Source organism: Syngnathoides biaculeatus, chromosome 8, assembly GCF_019802595.1.
Source record: "Syngnathoides biaculeatus isolate LvHL_M chromosome 8, ASM1980259v1, whole genome shotgun sequence".
In the NCBI taxonomy this organism is placed as follows: domain Eukaryota; kingdom Metazoa; phylum Chordata; class Actinopteri; order Syngnathiformes; family Syngnathidae; genus Syngnathoides; species Syngnathoides biaculeatus.
The window spans coordinates 1202501-1220440 of NC_084647.1; the positions used below are offsets into that span (position 1 = coordinate 1202501).

Sequence of the window (17940 nt, forward strand, 5' to 3'; positions counted from 1 at the left end):
ATCTATAACAATCAGTATTCTAAACATTGTCTCCACAGATGTTGATGTATTAAATAAGAGTTCTCTACGGTGATCAGAGCTAACACTCATGCAGACGTACGCAAGGGCGGAGAATCCAGCACACTGCTGGGAAGAAGTCACAGGAAGCTCATTCCCACGGCAGAAAAACACCACATCTTCTCTCTGTCCCTGCTTAAATTAACACTACTATGTTTTAGTGTTTTTCCTCAAAATCATGGTATCCGCTCCACCTGAGAGTGTGGAGCCTGTGAGTGTCCATGAGGCAGCCTCATCATCAAAGCGTTGATATATGCACAGAAAGGGGGTATCACAGAAGCTTTCTGAATGAGATCACTAAGAAAAATACGACTACACACTTGATGAATAATAGGAACAGTTTGCCCTACATACTACGAACACAGCAGAGAGGGAGCCAGGGGAGAGGAACAGGTGAGGGATGGACTAAGACAGATAAAAAGTAGAAAGACAAAGTCAAAGCTTTTATGCGCGCTCCCCGCGGATGCGACGTGCCAGCTGGATGTCTTTGGGCATGATGGTGACGCGTTTGGCGTGGATGGCACAGAGGTTGGTGTCCTCAAACAGACCCACCAGATAGGCCTCGCTGGCTTCCTACAGTTGAAGGAAAACAAGACATTTTCAGGAGAGGACGTCACCAGAATGAGAAATAAGCAAATCTAATTTGAACGACACAGACCTGCAGCGCGCCAATGGCTGCACTCTGGAAACGCAGATCCGTCTTAAAGTCCTGGGCGATTTCTCTCACCAAGCGCTGGAAGGGCAACTTGCGGATCAGAAGCTCGGTGGACTTCTGGTAACGACGGATTTCACGTAGTGCAACAGTACCAGGCCTAAAAAAGCATTTGCAGAAATGATGGGAGTTACATGAGGGAAAGAATGTGGGTGTGCTAGAAAGTGGTGCCAGATACAACAGATGGTGCCGTGTTTTTCTTCTCTTCTATCCATCCATTACCTGAGCCGCTTATCCTCACAAGCAGGTGCTGGAGCCAATCCCAGTCATCTTCAGGGAGGAGGCGGGGTACACCCTGAACTGGTCCCCAGCAAATCCCAGGGCACAGAGAAACACAAAATCACACCTCAGGACAATTTAGAGTGTCCAATTAATGTATCTTCCGGGGAAGTGGGAGAAAATTGGAGTGCTTGGAGAAAATTCTCACAGGGATAGGGAAAAACCTGCTATGTCCACATAGATTTTGTGAACCCCATTCCTCAGAATTGTGAGGCAGGCGCTGTAACCAGTCATCCACTGGATTTTTTTTTGTCTTTCTGTGAATTTTTACATTTAATACAGGATGAGAGAATGAACATAAGTTAAAATGTGTGCAACCCAGGGACATGAAAAAAAAGACTCGCTCACCAAAGGACAAATCAGCTCAAACCACAGAACAAAAATTAATCAAACGTGGCCCTTTAAGGGACCTGTACCAACCCACACCTAGGAGATACAGTATGTTTTGTTTTACACTCATAATAAACCACAGTATATTCATAATTGGCTATAAAGTAAAGAGTGTAGAGTCTGTCATGGGAAGCCACAAGTACAGTCAATGAATGGCACCAGTCTATTGAATAACTACAGCTGGCGGGGCAAACCACTTCTTTGTTGACAATAGTGCTGTGCGGTTTTTGGTCTAACAAAAAAATAAAGGGAAAGTATTGAGTCGTGATAATGCCAATAGTATTTGCCACAGGGTGGCCAGAAACCGATTCAGTAGTTTTGCACAATTGATATCGTATTGCAAAAAGACAAATTGCAATGCACTACTGAATTTCTATTTTTTTTTCCATGCCTTATCGTGGGCTTTGTCCTCAAATGATTCTCAAATTCAGGTGTGCAATATGCAGGTAAAAACATGTCCTATGACAAGAAAACTGAATGACAGCAAGTCTTTCACTTTGCCTGCTTGCCAAAACAACAACAAGATCAACATCAAAACTAAATACATCTCATGAGACAATTGGGGAGGTACTGATCCTTCTGGGTATGTAGCCAAATACTAACTCGTGTTTCAGCAAAAACCAATCTTACAAAATGTAAATATAAATTTTGTCACATAAGGTTAAGAAGTGCACCTGTAGCGATGGGGCTTCTTCACCCCTCCAGTGGATGGGGCGCTCTTGCGGGCAGCCTTAGTAGCCAGCTGTTTACGTGGAGCTTTGCCTCCAGTGGACTTACGGGCAGTCTGCTTAGTACGGGCCATTGCTGCTTAAGATCCCCTGAAGATAATGGAAACAATATAAAAACTAATTTTATCTAACTGCACACAAAAGAATTAGCATTGGAAAAACAACATCCTTTGGAAATACTGATTCCCTCAAGTATGGAAGTAAATATGTCCCACCAGGATTTGAATTTGAAATGACACAGAAAACAGGATTTGAATTTGAAATGTAAAGTGGTCACATTTTCAATAGTAGTATTTCAGTGTAACTTTTCATTGTTAATTCAACTGTACTAAGAAAGCGTAACTGGATAGGCTGGCTGTTTGGTTCTGATCTCAAGTAACCCTACCTTGCGGCACAAACGGTGAATTTTAGACAGTAAATTGTAGCCAGTTGAATTTCAGACAGTGAACTGTAGACGGTTGAATTTCAGACAGCGAATTGTAGCCATTTGAAATGTTAACATTGAAAAGTTACACTGTGATCACTTTACATTTCAAATTAAAATTCAATTATGTCTTGCAATACTAACCACAAATATTTTTCAAAAGGAAGCCCTTTGGTGCAGCTATTGTATTGGCTAGATCGCAGCAGATGGACAAAAGGTCATGTTTTGGCGAGTAAGTGTAGTTTGAACATTTCCAACGTCAGGAAAAATATTGCGTCAGAGACATTAGAGCCATCAACCAAAGTTGAATAGTTACGCTATTGGCCGTTAGACCAAATCACAAACGTTGACATCAAATATAAACCAATCGGCGCGTCTCTCATGGCTCGTGGGTGGGCTTTAGAGGCGCTTCCAGTGTTGTGGGCCCGCCTCCCTCGCTCTGATCATGGCGGCGGTCAGATGCGCCAACGGGATGAAGACCGAGGCAGACGGAGCAGCACGTAAACAACTTCCATTTAAAAAGTTGCCGCTTTTGCCGGTTATTGGGCGATGAAAGAATAACATAGAAGACATTCCAAGGATGTCAGAAATATGCAAAGAAGACTTGAACGGTCCTGCTAGCGATACAGAGCCGAGTTCAACCGGCGCACATTTCGAAAGAGAATTTCGCCCCGTCTGTAGAAACACTGCGACTTCACTGTCGTCTCGATCGCGGCGTGTTGTTTTCAAACACTGCAAAATTTGAGCGTTTATCCGCCGAAGAAATAAACGCAGTCATTCAGTTAGTGAGACCCAAATATCTTAAAGTTAATCAACGAATGGAAAAGCCTGTAGGAAACGGCTCACCTCGAAGAAAAGTGAACAGAAGTGAGGAGAAAGCTTTCGCTTGTCTATTTTCTTCTTCGTATCCACAATGAGAGGTAACGTCCAGCGGGTAAAATGGCCGCCGCATCAATCAAGTGGCCCGAAAAGCAACCGCCAGTATTCGAGTCATTTTGGTCCGGTCACTTTCAATTTGGGCTTGACTCGAGATTGTCAAACTATTCAAAGCATGTTTGACCGCAATTGCTTACGTTTGTGAAACAACACCACCCTTGCTGTTCGAATTTAGTTTGCTGCTCCCCCCCCCCCCTTTATTTTTGTAAATAATCCGCATAGTGTGTTTTCCGGTAGTAAAATGAAGGCGAGAAAGTTACTTTAGTTACAGTACTTTACTTATGATGGTAGGATTTAAATGATTGTGAAAGAACAGACTGGAAAAAAAAAACTGTGAATGTTCTATTTGTTAAATAAAAAAAAAAGGTTTGGAAGAATGACCTCCAAGCTATATTTCTAAACTGTAGTGTGCTATTTGCTCGTTTGTTCTTGCTGCTACTTTATCGAACTCGTAATTTTATTAGTGAGCATGAGTGCATTGAACAAAACATTACAGCAACAATGTTCCGAATTATGTTGTCCTTGAAAGCAGACTGATTGGTTAACCAATTTATTATCTTTGTTTTTTGTTTTTTTTTTTGGGGGGGGGAGCTGATTCGGGACAATTTTGATTTACTGAATCTAAATATATGGTTTTGCCTATCCAAGTAAACTTTTTGAACTATAGTTACATGTACAGGGATTTTCGCTTTGCAGGTTCAAATACTATTCAGGCCCTACAACTTGAACAATGACATAACATTCAATTTACAGGTACTGTACTTACATTTAGGAATTTCTACTACTCAATTTACAGTAAGCACACTTTGTAACATTTGATTGATAAACTTATCAACTTGGCATAAATACCTGAACAAAAGAGACAATATCGTTTTCAGATTCAGTGGTGCAATATTGTCCTCTATCAGTTGAAGAAGTCAACTTCCCCAAAAAAAAGAAAAGGAACTAAGTTATCTTTGTGTTTAATCAAAATAAGACATTTGCAAACATGTTTTCACGTTGGAAAATTGTGCTCAACATTTTAGCTTATTTTTCTGATGTACTAGGACCAATTTTTCTTTATCAGTGTCATTAAAAAAAAGAAAAGTTGACGGAGTAATCAATTAAATGTTAGTTGCAGCCCAACTAAAAGTGTTCATATTGAAGATACAAATATATTTAAAACAGCATGGAAGGTTTTGTCATTGTAGCTACACTTTTTATGCTCAATATGAAGTATGGCATTCAATGACACTATTTAATCACAATTACTTTTATTTATGTTTGTATGTGAATTTTGGAGTACAAATGTTTTAGCCTTCAAAATGACCAAAAACACAAATCAAAAACAGTAGAAAAAAATAGGTTATCGACCTGAGAGAGAAACCAAAAATCATAACATTGCTTAAACATAATAACGTGGTGACAACCATGCGTAAAATGAAATTATGTCTGCTACATATATGCCGCTTTTTTTGTCAAACCATGCAGTCATTATAGTGCAATGACATTTGAAATTGACAACCAGAATAAAGCATTTGGATTGTGACACAATATTAAACACCACTGTTATAAAAAAGAGAAATGACTGTTTAAAATAAATGTCTAATGGAAAATGGCCAAGAAAAAAAAAGACTGAAGACCGATTATAACAATGAATGTGTACGTTGGAATATGAAAATCTTAATGCTATGTACTATGCTCATTCCAGATGACACACTACTCATGGCTAGCAAAAACACCTTATTCATAGCAATAGCTAAAGTGAGAAAGGGTAAAGTTACAAATTTAAATGATATTTATCTAAAGAAACTCTTCTACTTGTAGCACCAACCAAGACATAATCACACATTTACAATTATCAGTCATGATATATAGAGAACCTCAAACCAAACTACTTTCTATATAGGGAGAAGGAAAGGATAGTGACGGGAGAAGAGCATTTCATAAGACTGGGGGGCGGGGGGAATTTAGGCGCGCTCCCCGCGGATGCGACGTGCCAGCTGGATGTCTTTGGGCATGATGGTGACACGCTTGGCATGGATGGCACACAGGTTGGTGTCCTCAAACAGACCCACCAGATAGGCCTCGCTGGCCTCCTACGACAGAAGAAAAACATTGAACCGTTTTAGTGAGATGACAGATTATGAAAACGTCAACTCTGAATGACAGACCTGCAGAGCGCCGATGGCTGCACTCTGGAAACGCAGATCTGTCTTGAAGTCCTGGGCGATTTCTCTCACCAAGCGCTGGAAGGGCAGCTTGCGGATCAGAAGCTCAGTGGACTTCTGGTAACGACGGATCTCGCGCAGGGCCACAGTACCAGGCCTTTACAAGACAGGGGAGACATTGCATTTGGTTTCCTGATGCTTCAAATATGTTCTTACATTTTCATCTCAATTACTGAAGAGTCATAAAAAAGCATGTGATATAAGGTTTGAACCTGCAAAGTGCGAGTGCACATCATGATGTTGTTTGGCCTAAATGAAGAGACACTGGGCTCTCACCTGTAGCGATGGGGTTTTTTAACCCCTCCGGTGGAAGGGGCGCTCTTCCGGGCAGCCTTTGTAGCCAGCTGCTTTCGTGGAGCTTTGCCTCCAGTGGATTTGCGGGCAGTCTGCTTAGTACGGGCCATTGCTACTGTAGATCAAAGCTGGAAGTACAACTTTTGTTTGAGTTAATGCATGCCAAAACTACACGTTACATTACATGGGTGGTATAAATATAAGCGCAGCAATAGTTTATATGTGATACATTGTGGAATATTGGTAAATTATAAAAATTACAGATCCTTCTATTCCAAATGATAAATACGGGCTTCATGGAACGTTCTTAATCTCCGGAGTAGTTTTGACGCTGTTTTGTTACCATGAATGATAACAGAGATGTCCAATCAGAAGAGGGCTTGCGGGCATTGAAGAGTGTTTAACCAATGAAAAAAAACATCCTTTAGTCCCCGCCCATTGCGCACTGGCGAGGGTATATTCGTTTCAAAACACAACGCGTCCCTGTGTGGCTCTAGCGTAGATTTTTCAATTCAGAATGAGCTATTTTTAAGAAAACGAAGCGACACCGCCCCTGCCGGCTGTCCAATGTAAATTTACTAACACCTCCCGACATAATGGCTGGTTGCTGCCATGAAGACCTTAAACGGGAAGAAAATTTCACTCCAGCGATCGTAATGGTAGTGAAAAAAAGACCTAATTGTGCAAACCCCGTCGCATGAAAGCCGAATTTTATTCTTCGAGACGACACTAAACATGTCCAGGGTTCACTTGGTGGACATTATTTTGTCAGCTGACCCTTCACTCGAGGCGCACTTCCGAGAAAAACCCCGATCAGATCGCGAATGCTGCTCGGGGTTGCTGATCTCGGCAGACACATCAAGGCTCGACGGCTCTGCGTTTTATTTTTTGAACGAAAAACACTGAAATATTCGTCCATCCGTCACCCTCAACGGCTGTAAATGATAGATTGACTTTCGATAGCAAATATGATACGTACCTTGGAAATGTTAGTGAGAAAATGCAGCTTCCAAACTGGGTTTTAATTTCTTGAGTCTCTTACGGGTTGTTGTCGCTACAAAATGAAGGGAGGGGAAAAAAGGAAAAAGAATCTAGTAGCGCGTTTGGAGGCACGTTTCCCATGATGCATTGGGGACAAACATACATGCTGAAAACACGCTCCATGCGCACCACTAAACATTCTTACTTTATTTAGAATGCATCTATTTATTTAAGTTAACTTTAAAAATATATGTTTGGGTTTTTAACTTTATATCACATGGCAAGACAATGGCGCTAAACACTAGATTTTGAGTTAATGCCTGAGAGTTGTTGAACATTTTGTTTTATCACGTTTTATTTTCGTGTATTTTGGATTCATTGGAAGAAATTTAAACATTCTTGTCATTTACATCTAAACCTAACGGTGCACTTAGAATTTAATATAATCTGGCGTGCCACATATAAATGAACTTTTTTTTTTATGGACAGTTGAAAGTCACGATGAAAGCTCCCAAGACAACATACATTGAAATAGTGCTCTAAGTTCCAATTTTATGTAAAAGCAGTGCTGTGTGACAGTTTCAATATAGATTCTGTAGGTGGCGTAAAAGTGCACCTCTCCAAAGAACTTCTCAAAAGAAGAAGACTACTGTGCTTTTCTTTCAGCTCCAACATGGCCGCTGCCCGGAGGCTGAAACGCGTGGCGGCCTCGCAGCCAGGCTTTTTGAGTTTGAAGTCTTCCAATACTGCAGGCGTGGTTGGTAGTCGAAGAAAGCGCTATAACAAGAACAAGAAAAAGAACTGGAACAAACACATAGACATTAATGACGTCGAGGATTTTTTAGAAGACATAAGGCATCAGGAGAGGACCACCGGGTGAGTTGGCCCAAACCAATGTTGACTTGTTTTGAAACATTGCATGAAAGGAGATTTAGTCAAGATCCGATCTGGGAAATACGATGCATCGTTTCCTGTATCTAAATCAAAAGTTCGACCCGTGTCTGGTACATGTTTTTATGAGTGTTAAAGACTACTCGACATATCGGTGTGTCGTGGAGTCTAAATGTATAATGTGTGGCTTTTTATTTCTTATAGTGGCCTGTTGACTGAGAAGCCGGATGACAGTTTATTCTTTCTGGATGTTGGACAGCAACAAAAAGCTGATCACAAAGGTAACAAAGAGGGGAAATATTCCTTTTTCTTACCTTTTAGTGTAAGTTAACACTTTAGCACTGCAAATTCGCACTCTTTCTACAATTATAAACATCCAGATGCTGACCTGAAACTATGTTTGTTTTGTTTTTTTGCCTTTAAAGCATCAGCACAGACGGTAAGCAAGAAGAGGAAAGGAAAGTCACAGCGTCCTCTCAGGGTAGACCTGATCCTCCAGAATGACTCTCTTGTCCCACCAGTTAAAGAGTTAGTATGCATGATCACTTAATGAGTTGGAATATCTTGTCATATAGATGTTTTCGACTGATGTCACACACTTTCCGATTTAGAATGCAGGTCTGCCATTCAGAGTTGGTGTTTTCATAATCTGTCATCTATCTTGGTTTGGCGAATTCAAGTAAACAAACAGTAACTAAGCAGGAATCATTTCAGAAAGGGGTATGAATGGGGGCGCACTGCTATGTTATCGGTTGCTCAAACGAAAGTGGGCGTTATAAAGCGTCTTTTTTTCGACTGCCAGCTGTGATCAAGAACCAGTGCGAGAAAACGGAGCAGTTAGCAACCAAACGGTGAGAACTGTGGCTGTCTCACATTAGCAGAGCCGACGTAGCAGCAAAGTCATTCCCTTACGTCCGAGTTTGCTCGGTGCTTTTTGTTCTTGGTAAGTATTGGATACCTTTTTAGAATTTCACACCTACCTAGCAATAACTAAGTTCTGTGAAGGAGAAGTATTCTTTAGGGTCAAGGGCCTACATAATACTCGTGTGTGTGTGTGTGTGTGTGTGTGTGTGTGTGTGTTTGTGTGTGTGTGTGCGTGCGCGCAAAATGCATGTCACCAAACTCTATTTTCTGCTTTATAAAATAAGTTTGCAAAAACAAGTTACCGCAGCACTAGCTGTTTCGTGAATTGAGTTACAAATGTAGCCGTGGAAGAGGAGAAAAAGGTGCGGGCTCCACTTGGGACTCGTCCCGGGCAGAACTCTCTCTCTCTCCCTGTCTCTAACACAAACGAAAATAATAATAAACATCGCTTACGGTAATCACGCAGTACATATTTAAATTGCATTCTGCGGCACACTAACCTTATTAGTGTGAAAACACAGGTTGCTTACAATGGATACCGACGCATGACAAACCCAGCCATTGATGAATTGGTGGAGAGGAGATAGTTGACTGTTTCTGGATAGATGACTGACACCCACATTTGTGTGCTCAATTTGTGTTTCTCCAAGGCACATGGGTTGATATTGTCGATCAACACACAGTTCTGGTCGTAACGGTTTCTTGAAACAACATCTAATGAGCCCCGATAACTTTCCAAAGTCTTTTTAGCCATCATGCATCACTTTTAACAGTTGTACGAACATTTGTGTAACTCCGCTTGGTATGCAAAAGCCATAGAGTGAACAGCGCATTAGTAGAGTGAACCCATCCAACGTGGGCAGGGGCCCCAGATGTAGACACATGGTTGAAAACAGTCTATTACCAGTAAATGACCTACATATTCTGTAGTCTGCATTATTTACTAAAACATTGTGTTTTGTATTATCGAACATAGAAAACATTGCCCTTAAAATTTTGATGAGTTTGTAATTGTGTGTGTTCAGTGATGAGCTAAACGTTGTGATCCCAGTAGCTCCTTTTTGGAATTTGGTATCCTGGGATTTAAGTGTATGCAAGTGAACAGTTATGTGGAAATCAAATATATTTAAAATATTTTTTGTTCATCTCTTGAATATTTTTTTCAGCTCCGAGATGTGCCTCATTATGTAAGCATGAATTATTCTTCTACTCGTTCATTGAAGTGATAATGTCTCTCCTGCATCCATCTCCAGTGTGCTCGCCTACCAGCAGCCCAATGCTAAGAAACTTCGTTATAGTGCCAAGAGGGTAGAGCAGCAGGCAGCCAAAGGCAAAGTGCCGCGGCAGCAGAGAAAGCTCCTCAACAGACAGTCGTCGAATGTAAGAGAAAGAAAGGCTGTGACAGAGGCCAACAACAACCCAAAAAGAGACTATTATGACCTCTGGGGACAAGAGTGTAAGTTGTATTTTTTGTCCAACAATGCTAGCATCCATGTGCTTTCTGTCTGTCCTTTGTTCACTGCAACATGAAGTAACCACATCGCATTAGAAATGGTATTTGGGGAAAAAAAATTGAAATTTAGTTTATACTGATTGGAATTTTTAGAGGAAATTCACCCATACACCCTGTATTCGAGATATATATATATATATATATATATATATATATAATTTTTTTTTTTTTTTTTTGCTGTACATCTCACACACATGCAGACAAGCAAGGAGGATGTCACTGAGGCAGGGTGCAAATGTCTGCACAACTGAGCTGCTGAACTGGGGATTTGGTGTCCTGCATTGCCTTGATTCATAGAGTTTGGTTTATTTATTTTGTGCACTGACTAAAGATTGCCTTCAAAGCCTTTTTTTGGAATACACACTGCTTAATTAAAATCAGTCCAGCATTTTGCAGAGGAAGAGAGTACAAACTTTAAACCAAAGAGTAAAGGACTAGGGCATAATGACGAGTAAGTTTCCGCAATGCACCTTTTAAACTGTGAGATGGTTTGAGAATTAAGACCACAATACTTTTCACTTGGTTGTTGACAATTACATTTTTGAAGGATTTTTTTTTTATAATTCATCGTGTCCCCACTTCATTTTTTTTTTCTCTAAAATCTGTACACAGATTCCAGATTGTCTTACTAATGTTAAGATATTTCATTGACTGTTGCCAAACCGTTTTTCTATAGTAAATCAATCATTGAACAATCTATTATCCTTGTCTTGTACTGGTAATTTCGAAACCAGTTATCCCTCAATTTGTTGTGTAATGGTAATATAATTTGACAGTTAAACATTTATATGGTTTCACTGTTCTTACGGCCCTCTAAGGGAAGTCATAACTTTAATACGGGCCGAGACAAAAATTTGTTTTACACCCCAGATCTATCCGATTTCCAGAAAAAGTAGAATTAGGCAGGAGTTAATAGCTTCAATAACAACCACTTTCTGACTCATCTGGGAGATGTCCTATAACTGTCAGGTTCCTTGGGTCAGGCTACTTCTGAGACTGACCCAACGTAGGAAGTGTCTCAACTCGGCCAAGGAGGAGAAGGACTGGACTGTCAATCATGATTTGTTGTACAATGTCCAATGCAGATTTTGGTCAAATCTGGTTTCTTAAATCCAAGGTCACCACAAGAGGCTCCCAGAATGCTTTAGGAGGCTTATTGATTCCTTCTCCTGTGGATGGAGATGCAGATTTCATTTTGTGGCAGGACATTGCCCCTCCCCAAACTGCAAAAAGCACCAAAACCTGCTTTGATGACCATGCTATCATAGTACTTGACTTCCAGCGAACTCTTCGGATATGAAACCCATTGAGAATATGGGATGTTATCAAGAAGAAAAAATGAGTCTAATTAGGACTCATTCGATACCAGACCCCAAAACAAAGAAATGAGAGCAAGCGTCGAGGAAATCTTGCTTCTATAACTCCCAGGCAATGTCGTAGGCGTATTGACTCAATGCCACGGCACTTCGAGGCAGTGATTGAAGCAAAGGGATTCCTAACCAAGTATTGAAGATTAATGTTTTGAATGTAGCATATTTGGATTGAATTAATGTTCTACAAAAACTGAAAGTTTATGATTTCTTCACAGTAATCTTTTTTTTTTTTCTTGATCTTGTGGGTTTATGAGCTGGAAACCCAAATTATGTAAATTGTGGGCCTTGAATCTATAATCTATGAAAGTTTCACTTTTTGAATGGAGTTATGGAAATCATTTCTATGATATTGTATTTTTTTTTTTTTTTTGGAAGGGGCATTTCCAGATTTGTTCTCCACACAAACTTCACTTTTTTGGAATTTTGCAGAAATTGTCCTTTTATTTTTTACAGTTACCCATTTCGCTGTAATGCCCAAATGACATTAGTATGATGATAATCGCCCATTAAACTCCCCAAAGGTGACTGTTGAAAAGTTGCGTGGACAAACTGTCCTATATTTATGTCTCTGTCACTCTCTGTAATATTTGTTCATTCCAAAAACCCGAGTTAACCTAAATTCTCATCGTCATTGTTTTTCTTTGTGAACAGGTAAAAGTTCAGCAGATCCATGGTACCTTCAGCAGACTGGCAAGAAGCTGGTCAAGGTAAGAAACTGTAAGAAACAGTTTATCACAGTGTCTGGGCGTACATTTATTCATCTATGGGTTTATGTTGTGGCAGCGGCCAGAGAAATTGAACGAGAAGCCATCTGTGCTGCCTTCTGTGGAGGTGATCGCTCCTGGAGGTTCCTACAACCCAGACTTCTTTTCTCATCAAGTAAGTTGTATTGACTTTAAGGACTCTTAATACAGAAAACCTGACACCTGATTAAATAGCCCACATGTATAAAGTCTACAGACTCAATGAACATTTGCGATGGGGCAAGAGGATTGGGTAACCAATCACATGTTCTGGTTGTTTTGGTTAATACAAGCAGGTGCGATTGATCTGATCGTAAACACTATATTAACATTAACCGCACTCTGTCCTTTCCCACCCCATTCACTGCTGGGTCAATGGCAGGACAACACAAGCCTCTTTTACATGGAGCCTTGTATTTAAATTAGAAACGAGTGAGAAGTCCTAACCGAATGTCAATTCTCCATAGAAACTAAGCTTTACACCATAGGGATTTTTAGGGCTGGTCAGCAAGTTTAACGAACCGATAACCTTTCACTGAACTGATCACAAAATGGAGCAATGTGTCCATTTACATGACTTGTTCCTTTATCTTATATTTGTGTGTACTGTTTACCAAGTATCTTGATTTATTCTCATTTAAGACAAATGTCAAAACCAGGGATGAGAATTTTCTGCCGATCAGCGGATTTCCCACCATTTCAGACCAAAATGACCATTCTCGAGATAAGCGCAAATCCGTTGTGAAAATTTTGGGGGGTAGGGGTAGGGTATCGTGCGCCTACCTCTTCGTGGTGGGCTCCGAGCTGCAAGTTCAGCTTAGTGCTAGCACAAGCACGACTATCATATACCGTTCTCACTTGCTCGGTAGTATAAATATTTGCATTTTGTGACATAAACATTAAAACTTGTTTGCGGCAGATTACTGGATTGGACAACAGAGTTATACAGTATAACGATCCAATCGCGTTAGTGGTTAATCGAGTTTCACCACTGCCATGTACGTGTTCTCGGTTCTCAGAAATCCCAGTGTAACTTGTTAGTTAGCCAAGTAATGGCGGGTAGGACTTAGCGCGAACTGAGCGACGGTATGTTCAAAGTTTTACGATGGTGAAAGTGTTAGAAAAAAAGGATGAAGATCGACCGAGGGCAATTGACAAGGATGCTGGAATCAAAAACTGTTTCAGACAGGCATGGCTTGAAAAAAGTGTAACCGTGCAGATGGGACCAAAAACTATTCGGAGCTAATAGTGGGCCACTTTGCAGTGGAGCCGTCAAACTATCCTTCTCCTCGCTGTGTTAGGTGTGCGCCTGGTCACGTCAACAATGAGAATTTATCGAGTCTGCAAAAACATATCTTGTCCATGTTACTTGTTGAGTGGTAAGCCAATACAGTATTTGTCATGACAGGCATACATGTGCACACCAGATCTGAATAGATCATAGTAACATGTAAACAGTTAACTTGAGATCTGCATTCGTATTGTATGTATATTGTAAAATACAGTGGAAGATTTTATTTCGTTAACAGTCCAGCATGAAGATCGTGTGTCATCATCATTCCGCTGAATAACACTCTTGTTTGTTTAGCTGTGTGGTGCACGACAGCACTAAACACGTACGCCACACCGACAACTTAGCCAAACAATCAAGTGTTTGTCTGTTATCAGAAGTTGATGATGGTAAAAACAGTTGCTAATACTAATCTGTGCCTGTAGTGTAGCTCTGCTTACTCTTAGCTTGGACATGATTGTGGTTTGGCCGCTGCTTGATGGTAGCTCTACCCCGGTAAACCTCCTCTTGCCTGGCTCTCAAGTCATTGGCTGAGAAACAGAATAGTGATGGTTCTGTAAATTAACTCCACTCTTTCATATCAGTGGTGTGGAAATGTATAATTGCTTGCTTGTCCCACCAGTTCATCACTATATAACTTTGGAATTTTGACTTAATTATAATGTATATCTTCAACATTTTAAAGGCCTCTATCGATCCCTTGCTCCGCAAATGTATTATCGTATGTGATTTGCACATGCAATGCTAACAATAATGAAGTGCTTTTGAATGCATATGAAAATCAAATGAAGAAAGTGTGCGTCCAATGATGATCTCATCCTTGCGCTCCCAGTATTTCCTTTTTGGAAATGTGAAGACAACACATAGGAGCTCAGGAAACTATTGCGTGAATGGTATCCTGGGATCTGAGGATTTGCAAACATAGCCGAGTACATCAAATACATTTTTCATGTATTGAACTACGGTTTGGCCAATTCTTCAAGTGTGTATAACTTATGGAATTAAGATGTGAAAGGAAAAATGCATTTGCAAATAACTTAAGGATGTTTACCATTCAGTCATCTGTCGCCCCCAAAGCAGCAGATAAAGAACAAAGGACTTGTGTGGTGTCACATGTGATCTCACATTAAATGTGCAGGCTTTACTCCAAGAGGCTCATGACGTGGAGGTTAAAAAGCATAAAGCGGAAGAAAAAATTGATAGACAGCTAGCAATCAAGAAAGAAGATCGAGCAACGGAGGTACTTCGTCCTTCCAGCTGTACTGTAACTCTTTGCTCTCAATTCAGACAAGCCTTGATTGTACCATGCTTTTGTGTCCACAGGAGACGATCTTTCAGGAGCAAGTAGAAGGCCTGGTGGAGGAGAATGAAGATGAAGTCCCTCGTATCGAGGAGGAAGAGGATTGTGGGGTTGGAGGAGCCATCGCACTAGCAGAGAAGAAGACTGAGAGACAAAGGAAGAAAGAAAAGGCAGAAAAAATTAAGGTGCATGCAAGGTTTATTACTTTAGGGAAAAAAAGACAGCTTTGTGCTGAAATTGGGTCTGTTGGTTGGTGTCATTATTTTGTATTTTCTTTTAATTTTGCAATTATGGGTGCAGCTTTCCCCATCGTGGTGAAATGCACCAATGTCTAGTATGTGGAACAAGTTGCGATCTTGCATTTTTCACATCTATTAGGACCAACAGCGCCTGGCTGAAAGACACCAGACTAAAAGACGCCAACAGCTCTTCCAGCTTCGCTCCATCAAAGCTGCCATCAAACAGCAAGAAAAGAGAGCCTGTGCAAGACAGAAACAGCGGAAGGCCAAGATGGAGGCTCAGAAAGCTCAGCCCAGACGTCTTGGCAAACTCAAGTATGTGCTTGACACACTGATCAAACTTTTATCAGTATTTTTTCACAGCTTTTCTGTGATGACACTGGAGAGTTCAAAATGATTATGTGGCATTCCTTATCAACCGATACTGCTACTTCTATGTATAATGCAGACCAGTGTGAAATACGGAGCCCCAGTTTATTCTGAAAATCTCTCTCTCCCAACCCAACTATTTGTATACAAACAAGTCGATTTTCATTGCTTTGGACCCTTTAAAATTTGCATGCATGGCAAAATCTCTCTCTCACATATAAGAAATATGTTTATTTTTTGCTTAAAATGTATGCTTTAGTAGTAGTCTAGGCTGAGACAGCATGGCCGTATCTGTAGTGACTCAGCCCCCAACCTTGTAAACTTTTTTTTATAAATTAACAAAAGTGCAGAGTAACTTCAAACAGAAAATGAGGGGGGGGGAGCAAAGAATTTTATTTTTAGAAAAAGTAACGTACAAAAACATTAACTCATGATTTGAGTTAACGAAATCTTTGAAACAAAAAGAAAATGCAGAAATGCCAATAGAACAGAGCATTATTAAAGTTCACAAGAAAAAAACAATGCAAAACTATCAACTACCAAATCTCTTTGATAGGGGTGACTCGGCCCCTGGAAGTTCTTTTGTTTTCCCAAAGAACTTATCCAATGTCACTTCTTTGGAGCCATGTTTGGAGGTTAATAGTCCTCAAAAGGAAGAAAAAGCAGTAAATGTAGCTACTGGGACATATCTCCGTACTAAGGCTGTGATATACACAACAAAGCACGTCGTGGGTGGGACAGCTGGTCGTTCCGCGCGCATTATGTTATTTCCAACTTTTTTCGGGGGCGTTCGAATTCATAATAACAAAGCGTGTCGTGCGTCAGCTGGTCGGGCCGCGTGCATTATTTCCAGCTTTTTTGGGGGGTATTCGAGTGCTGGATTTTCGTTCCAAATCAGAAGCAAAAAAAAAAAAAAAAAAATCTAGAAATATTCGTTCGATATGCGATTTGTTTGAGAATTTGTTTGTATTCACTGTATTGTGGTTTACCTGTTTTCGTGGGAATTGGTTTTGGCTTTCTGACTTCTCCAGTGTTGTTTGTGTGGGGGGGCGGAGGGGACAATGAATACGGTAGTATTTCTTATGTATATATTGAATTTGCTGTGAAAGCATGTTAAATACAAAACACCCCTTCTGCTTACAGGTTATGAAATGGCAGATTGCAGTTTGCTGATGTTCTGTTTTTGAGCGTTTTTTTTCTTCTTCCAGGTTCAAGGCTGAGGACCTTGAAATCAAACTCAGTGATGAGCTTACCAGTTCCCTACGACAACTAAAGGTACTGTTTCCCTATTACTAGCGATATGGCATCGTTGTCAGTTGTTTCGTTTCCAACATGTTTACTGACCAGATCTCCAAAACTGTAGTGCTCAACACTGAAAGTAGTTGATGAATGTGTAATTTAATTTAAATGCTTCATAAAACATCTGGACAAAAATATAGAATATAATGAATGAATTGGGAATTATCATGAGAGGAAGGAATCAAGTTTGAAGTTAATGACTGACAAGAATTTGTTGTGGCTATCTTTCTGGGATGTTGTAATGCTGTGCTGCTACAGCCAGAGGGCAGCATCCTCAAGGATCGCTTTAAGAGTCTGCAGAAGAGGAACCTGATTGAACCCAGAGAGCGAGCCAAGTAAGAATCTACTTAACTTTTACATAGCACTTCATCCTAGGGTCATGGGAACATATAGATTCTTAAAAATGTTTGTTGCCTCAAATGCGCATCTCCCTCCCCCTCAGGTTTAAGAGGAAGTACAAGCTGAAGTATGTGGAGAAGAGAGCTTTTAGAGAGATCACTTAATACCACAGAAGCAGAGCCTGAGAAAATGGGGGCGCTTTAAAAGCCACAAATGCTACATAATGGAACCATGTGTATATCCAACGTAATGACCCGCTGACCCTTTCAGACAATCCAACCATTTTACACAAGTATGATGATGTTTAATTGATTAAAAAAATGCTATGTATCAATGTTGTGTCTGGCCTGGTGTAAATATACAAGTTACCCATTTTGACTTGGTTGTATTGTTTCTTTTAGTAATCTAATGATTAGAAAATGACTTTGTTCACGACCTGTAATGTTTTGCTACCATTCAAGAGGGATTTCCAGCTTGGCACAATGACAAACTCACTTATGTAGTGTGATGTTCAGCAGATTTGTTCGGATTTAAATTCATTTAAATTTTTTAAATAAATATCAGAGTCCAAGTAGATTTAGTAGTATTTGTTTCTAAGAAGTAAGATTATGTGATTTAGAAAACTGGGGTATGGTGATAATTGATGTTAGGCCAACATCTTAATATCAGTGTAATCATGTTAATTGCCTTCAGTGCCTACCTGAGGTG

General features: G+C 40.3%; 3 protein-coding genes across 5 annotated transcripts in view; 1 reads left to right on the plus strand and 2 right to left on the minus strand.

Moving 5' to 3' along the window:
* The window catches only part of LOC133504990 (histone H3.3A), a 4380-nt gene extending 586 nt beyond the window's left edge, over window positions 1–3794 (minus strand). The window contains exons 1-4 of the mRNA XM_061827768.1: window positions 3437–3794; window positions 2113–2256; window positions 716–869; window positions 1–630 (exon numbers count right to left, since the gene is read on the minus strand). The exon at window positions 1–630 is cut by the window's left edge and continues 586 nt beyond it. Of these exons, the coding sequence (XP_061683752.1) occupies window positions 502–630; window positions 716–869; window positions 2113–2240 (411 nt within the window). The 5' untranslated portion in view covers window positions 2241–2256; window positions 3437–3794 and the 3' untranslated portion in view covers window positions 1–501. The remainder of the gene's footprint in view (window positions 631–715; window positions 870–2112; window positions 2257–3436) is intronic.
* Window positions 3795–4762: 968 nt separating this feature from the next.
* LOC133504989 (histone H3.3A) lies at window positions 4763–7639 on the minus strand. Its single transcript, XM_061827767.1, has 4 exons — window positions 7010–7639; window positions 6013–6158; window positions 5680–5833; window positions 4763–5604 (listed from the first exon to the last, which is right to left on the minus strand). The coding sequence occupies exons 2-4, from the start codon at window positions 6138–6140 to the stop codon at window positions 5476–5478; spliced, it is 411 nt and encodes a 136-aa protein (XP_061683751.1). The 5' UTR covers window positions 6141–6158; window positions 7010–7639; the 3' UTR covers window positions 4763–5475.
* nop53 (NOP53 ribosome biogenesis factor) lies at window positions 6537–17808 on the plus strand. 3 transcript variants are annotated; one of them, XM_061827765.1, is made up of 13 exons: window positions 6537–6689; window positions 7678–7887; window positions 8107–8183; window positions 8328–8430; window positions 10020–10222; window positions 12304–12359; window positions 12436–12531; window positions 14825–14926; window positions 15010–15171; window positions 15365–15540; window positions 16803–16869; window positions 17152–17228; window positions 17336–17808. In XM_061827765.1, exons 2-13 carry the CDS (start codon window positions 7685–7687, stop codon window positions 17394–17396), a joined length of 1383 nt encoding a protein of 460 aa, XP_061683749.1. In that variant the 5' UTR covers window positions 6537–6689; window positions 7678–7684; the 3' UTR covers window positions 17397–17808. The 3 variants fall into 3 exon arrangements, with proteins under 3 accessions (XP_061683749.1, XP_061683747.1, XP_061683748.1); XM_061827763.1 differs by lacking the exon at window positions 6537–6689 and adding an exon at window positions 6718–6967; XM_061827764.1 differs by lacking the exon at window positions 6537–6689 and adding an exon at window positions 6809–7018.
* Window positions 17809–17940: the final 132 nt, after the last annotated feature.

What these genes read in the sequence shown, in the direction of transcription:
- LOC133504989 (XM_061827767.1), bottom strand. Translation starts at nt 6,140, where the DNA reads ATGGCCCGTACTAAGCAGACTGCCCGCAAATCCACTGGAGGCAAAGCT. An exon ending in AAAAAACCCCATCGCTACAG is followed by an intron (nt 5,834 to 6,012) that starts GTGAGAGCCCAG and finishes TGTCTTGTAAAG; the next exon opens with GCCTGGTACTGTGGCCCTGC. An exon ending in CAGCCATCGGCGCTCTGCAG is followed by an intron (nt 5,605 to 5,679) that starts GTCTGTCATTCA and finishes CTTCTGTCGTAG; the next exon opens with GAGGCCAGCGAGGCCTATCT.
- nop53 (XM_061827763.1), top strand. Translation starts at nt 6,855, where the DNA reads ATGCTGCTCGGGGTTGCTGATCTCGGCAGACACATCAAGGCTCGACGG. An exon ending in CATCAGGAGAGGACCACCGG is followed by an intron (nt 7,888 to 8,106) that starts GTGAGTTGGCCC and finishes TATTTCTTATAG; the next exon opens with TGGCCTGTTGACTGAGAAGC. An exon ending in ACAAAAAGCTGATCACAAAG is followed by an intron (nt 8,184 to 8,327) that starts GTAACAAAGAGG and finishes TTGCCTTTAAAG; the next exon opens with CATCAGCACAGACGGTAAGC.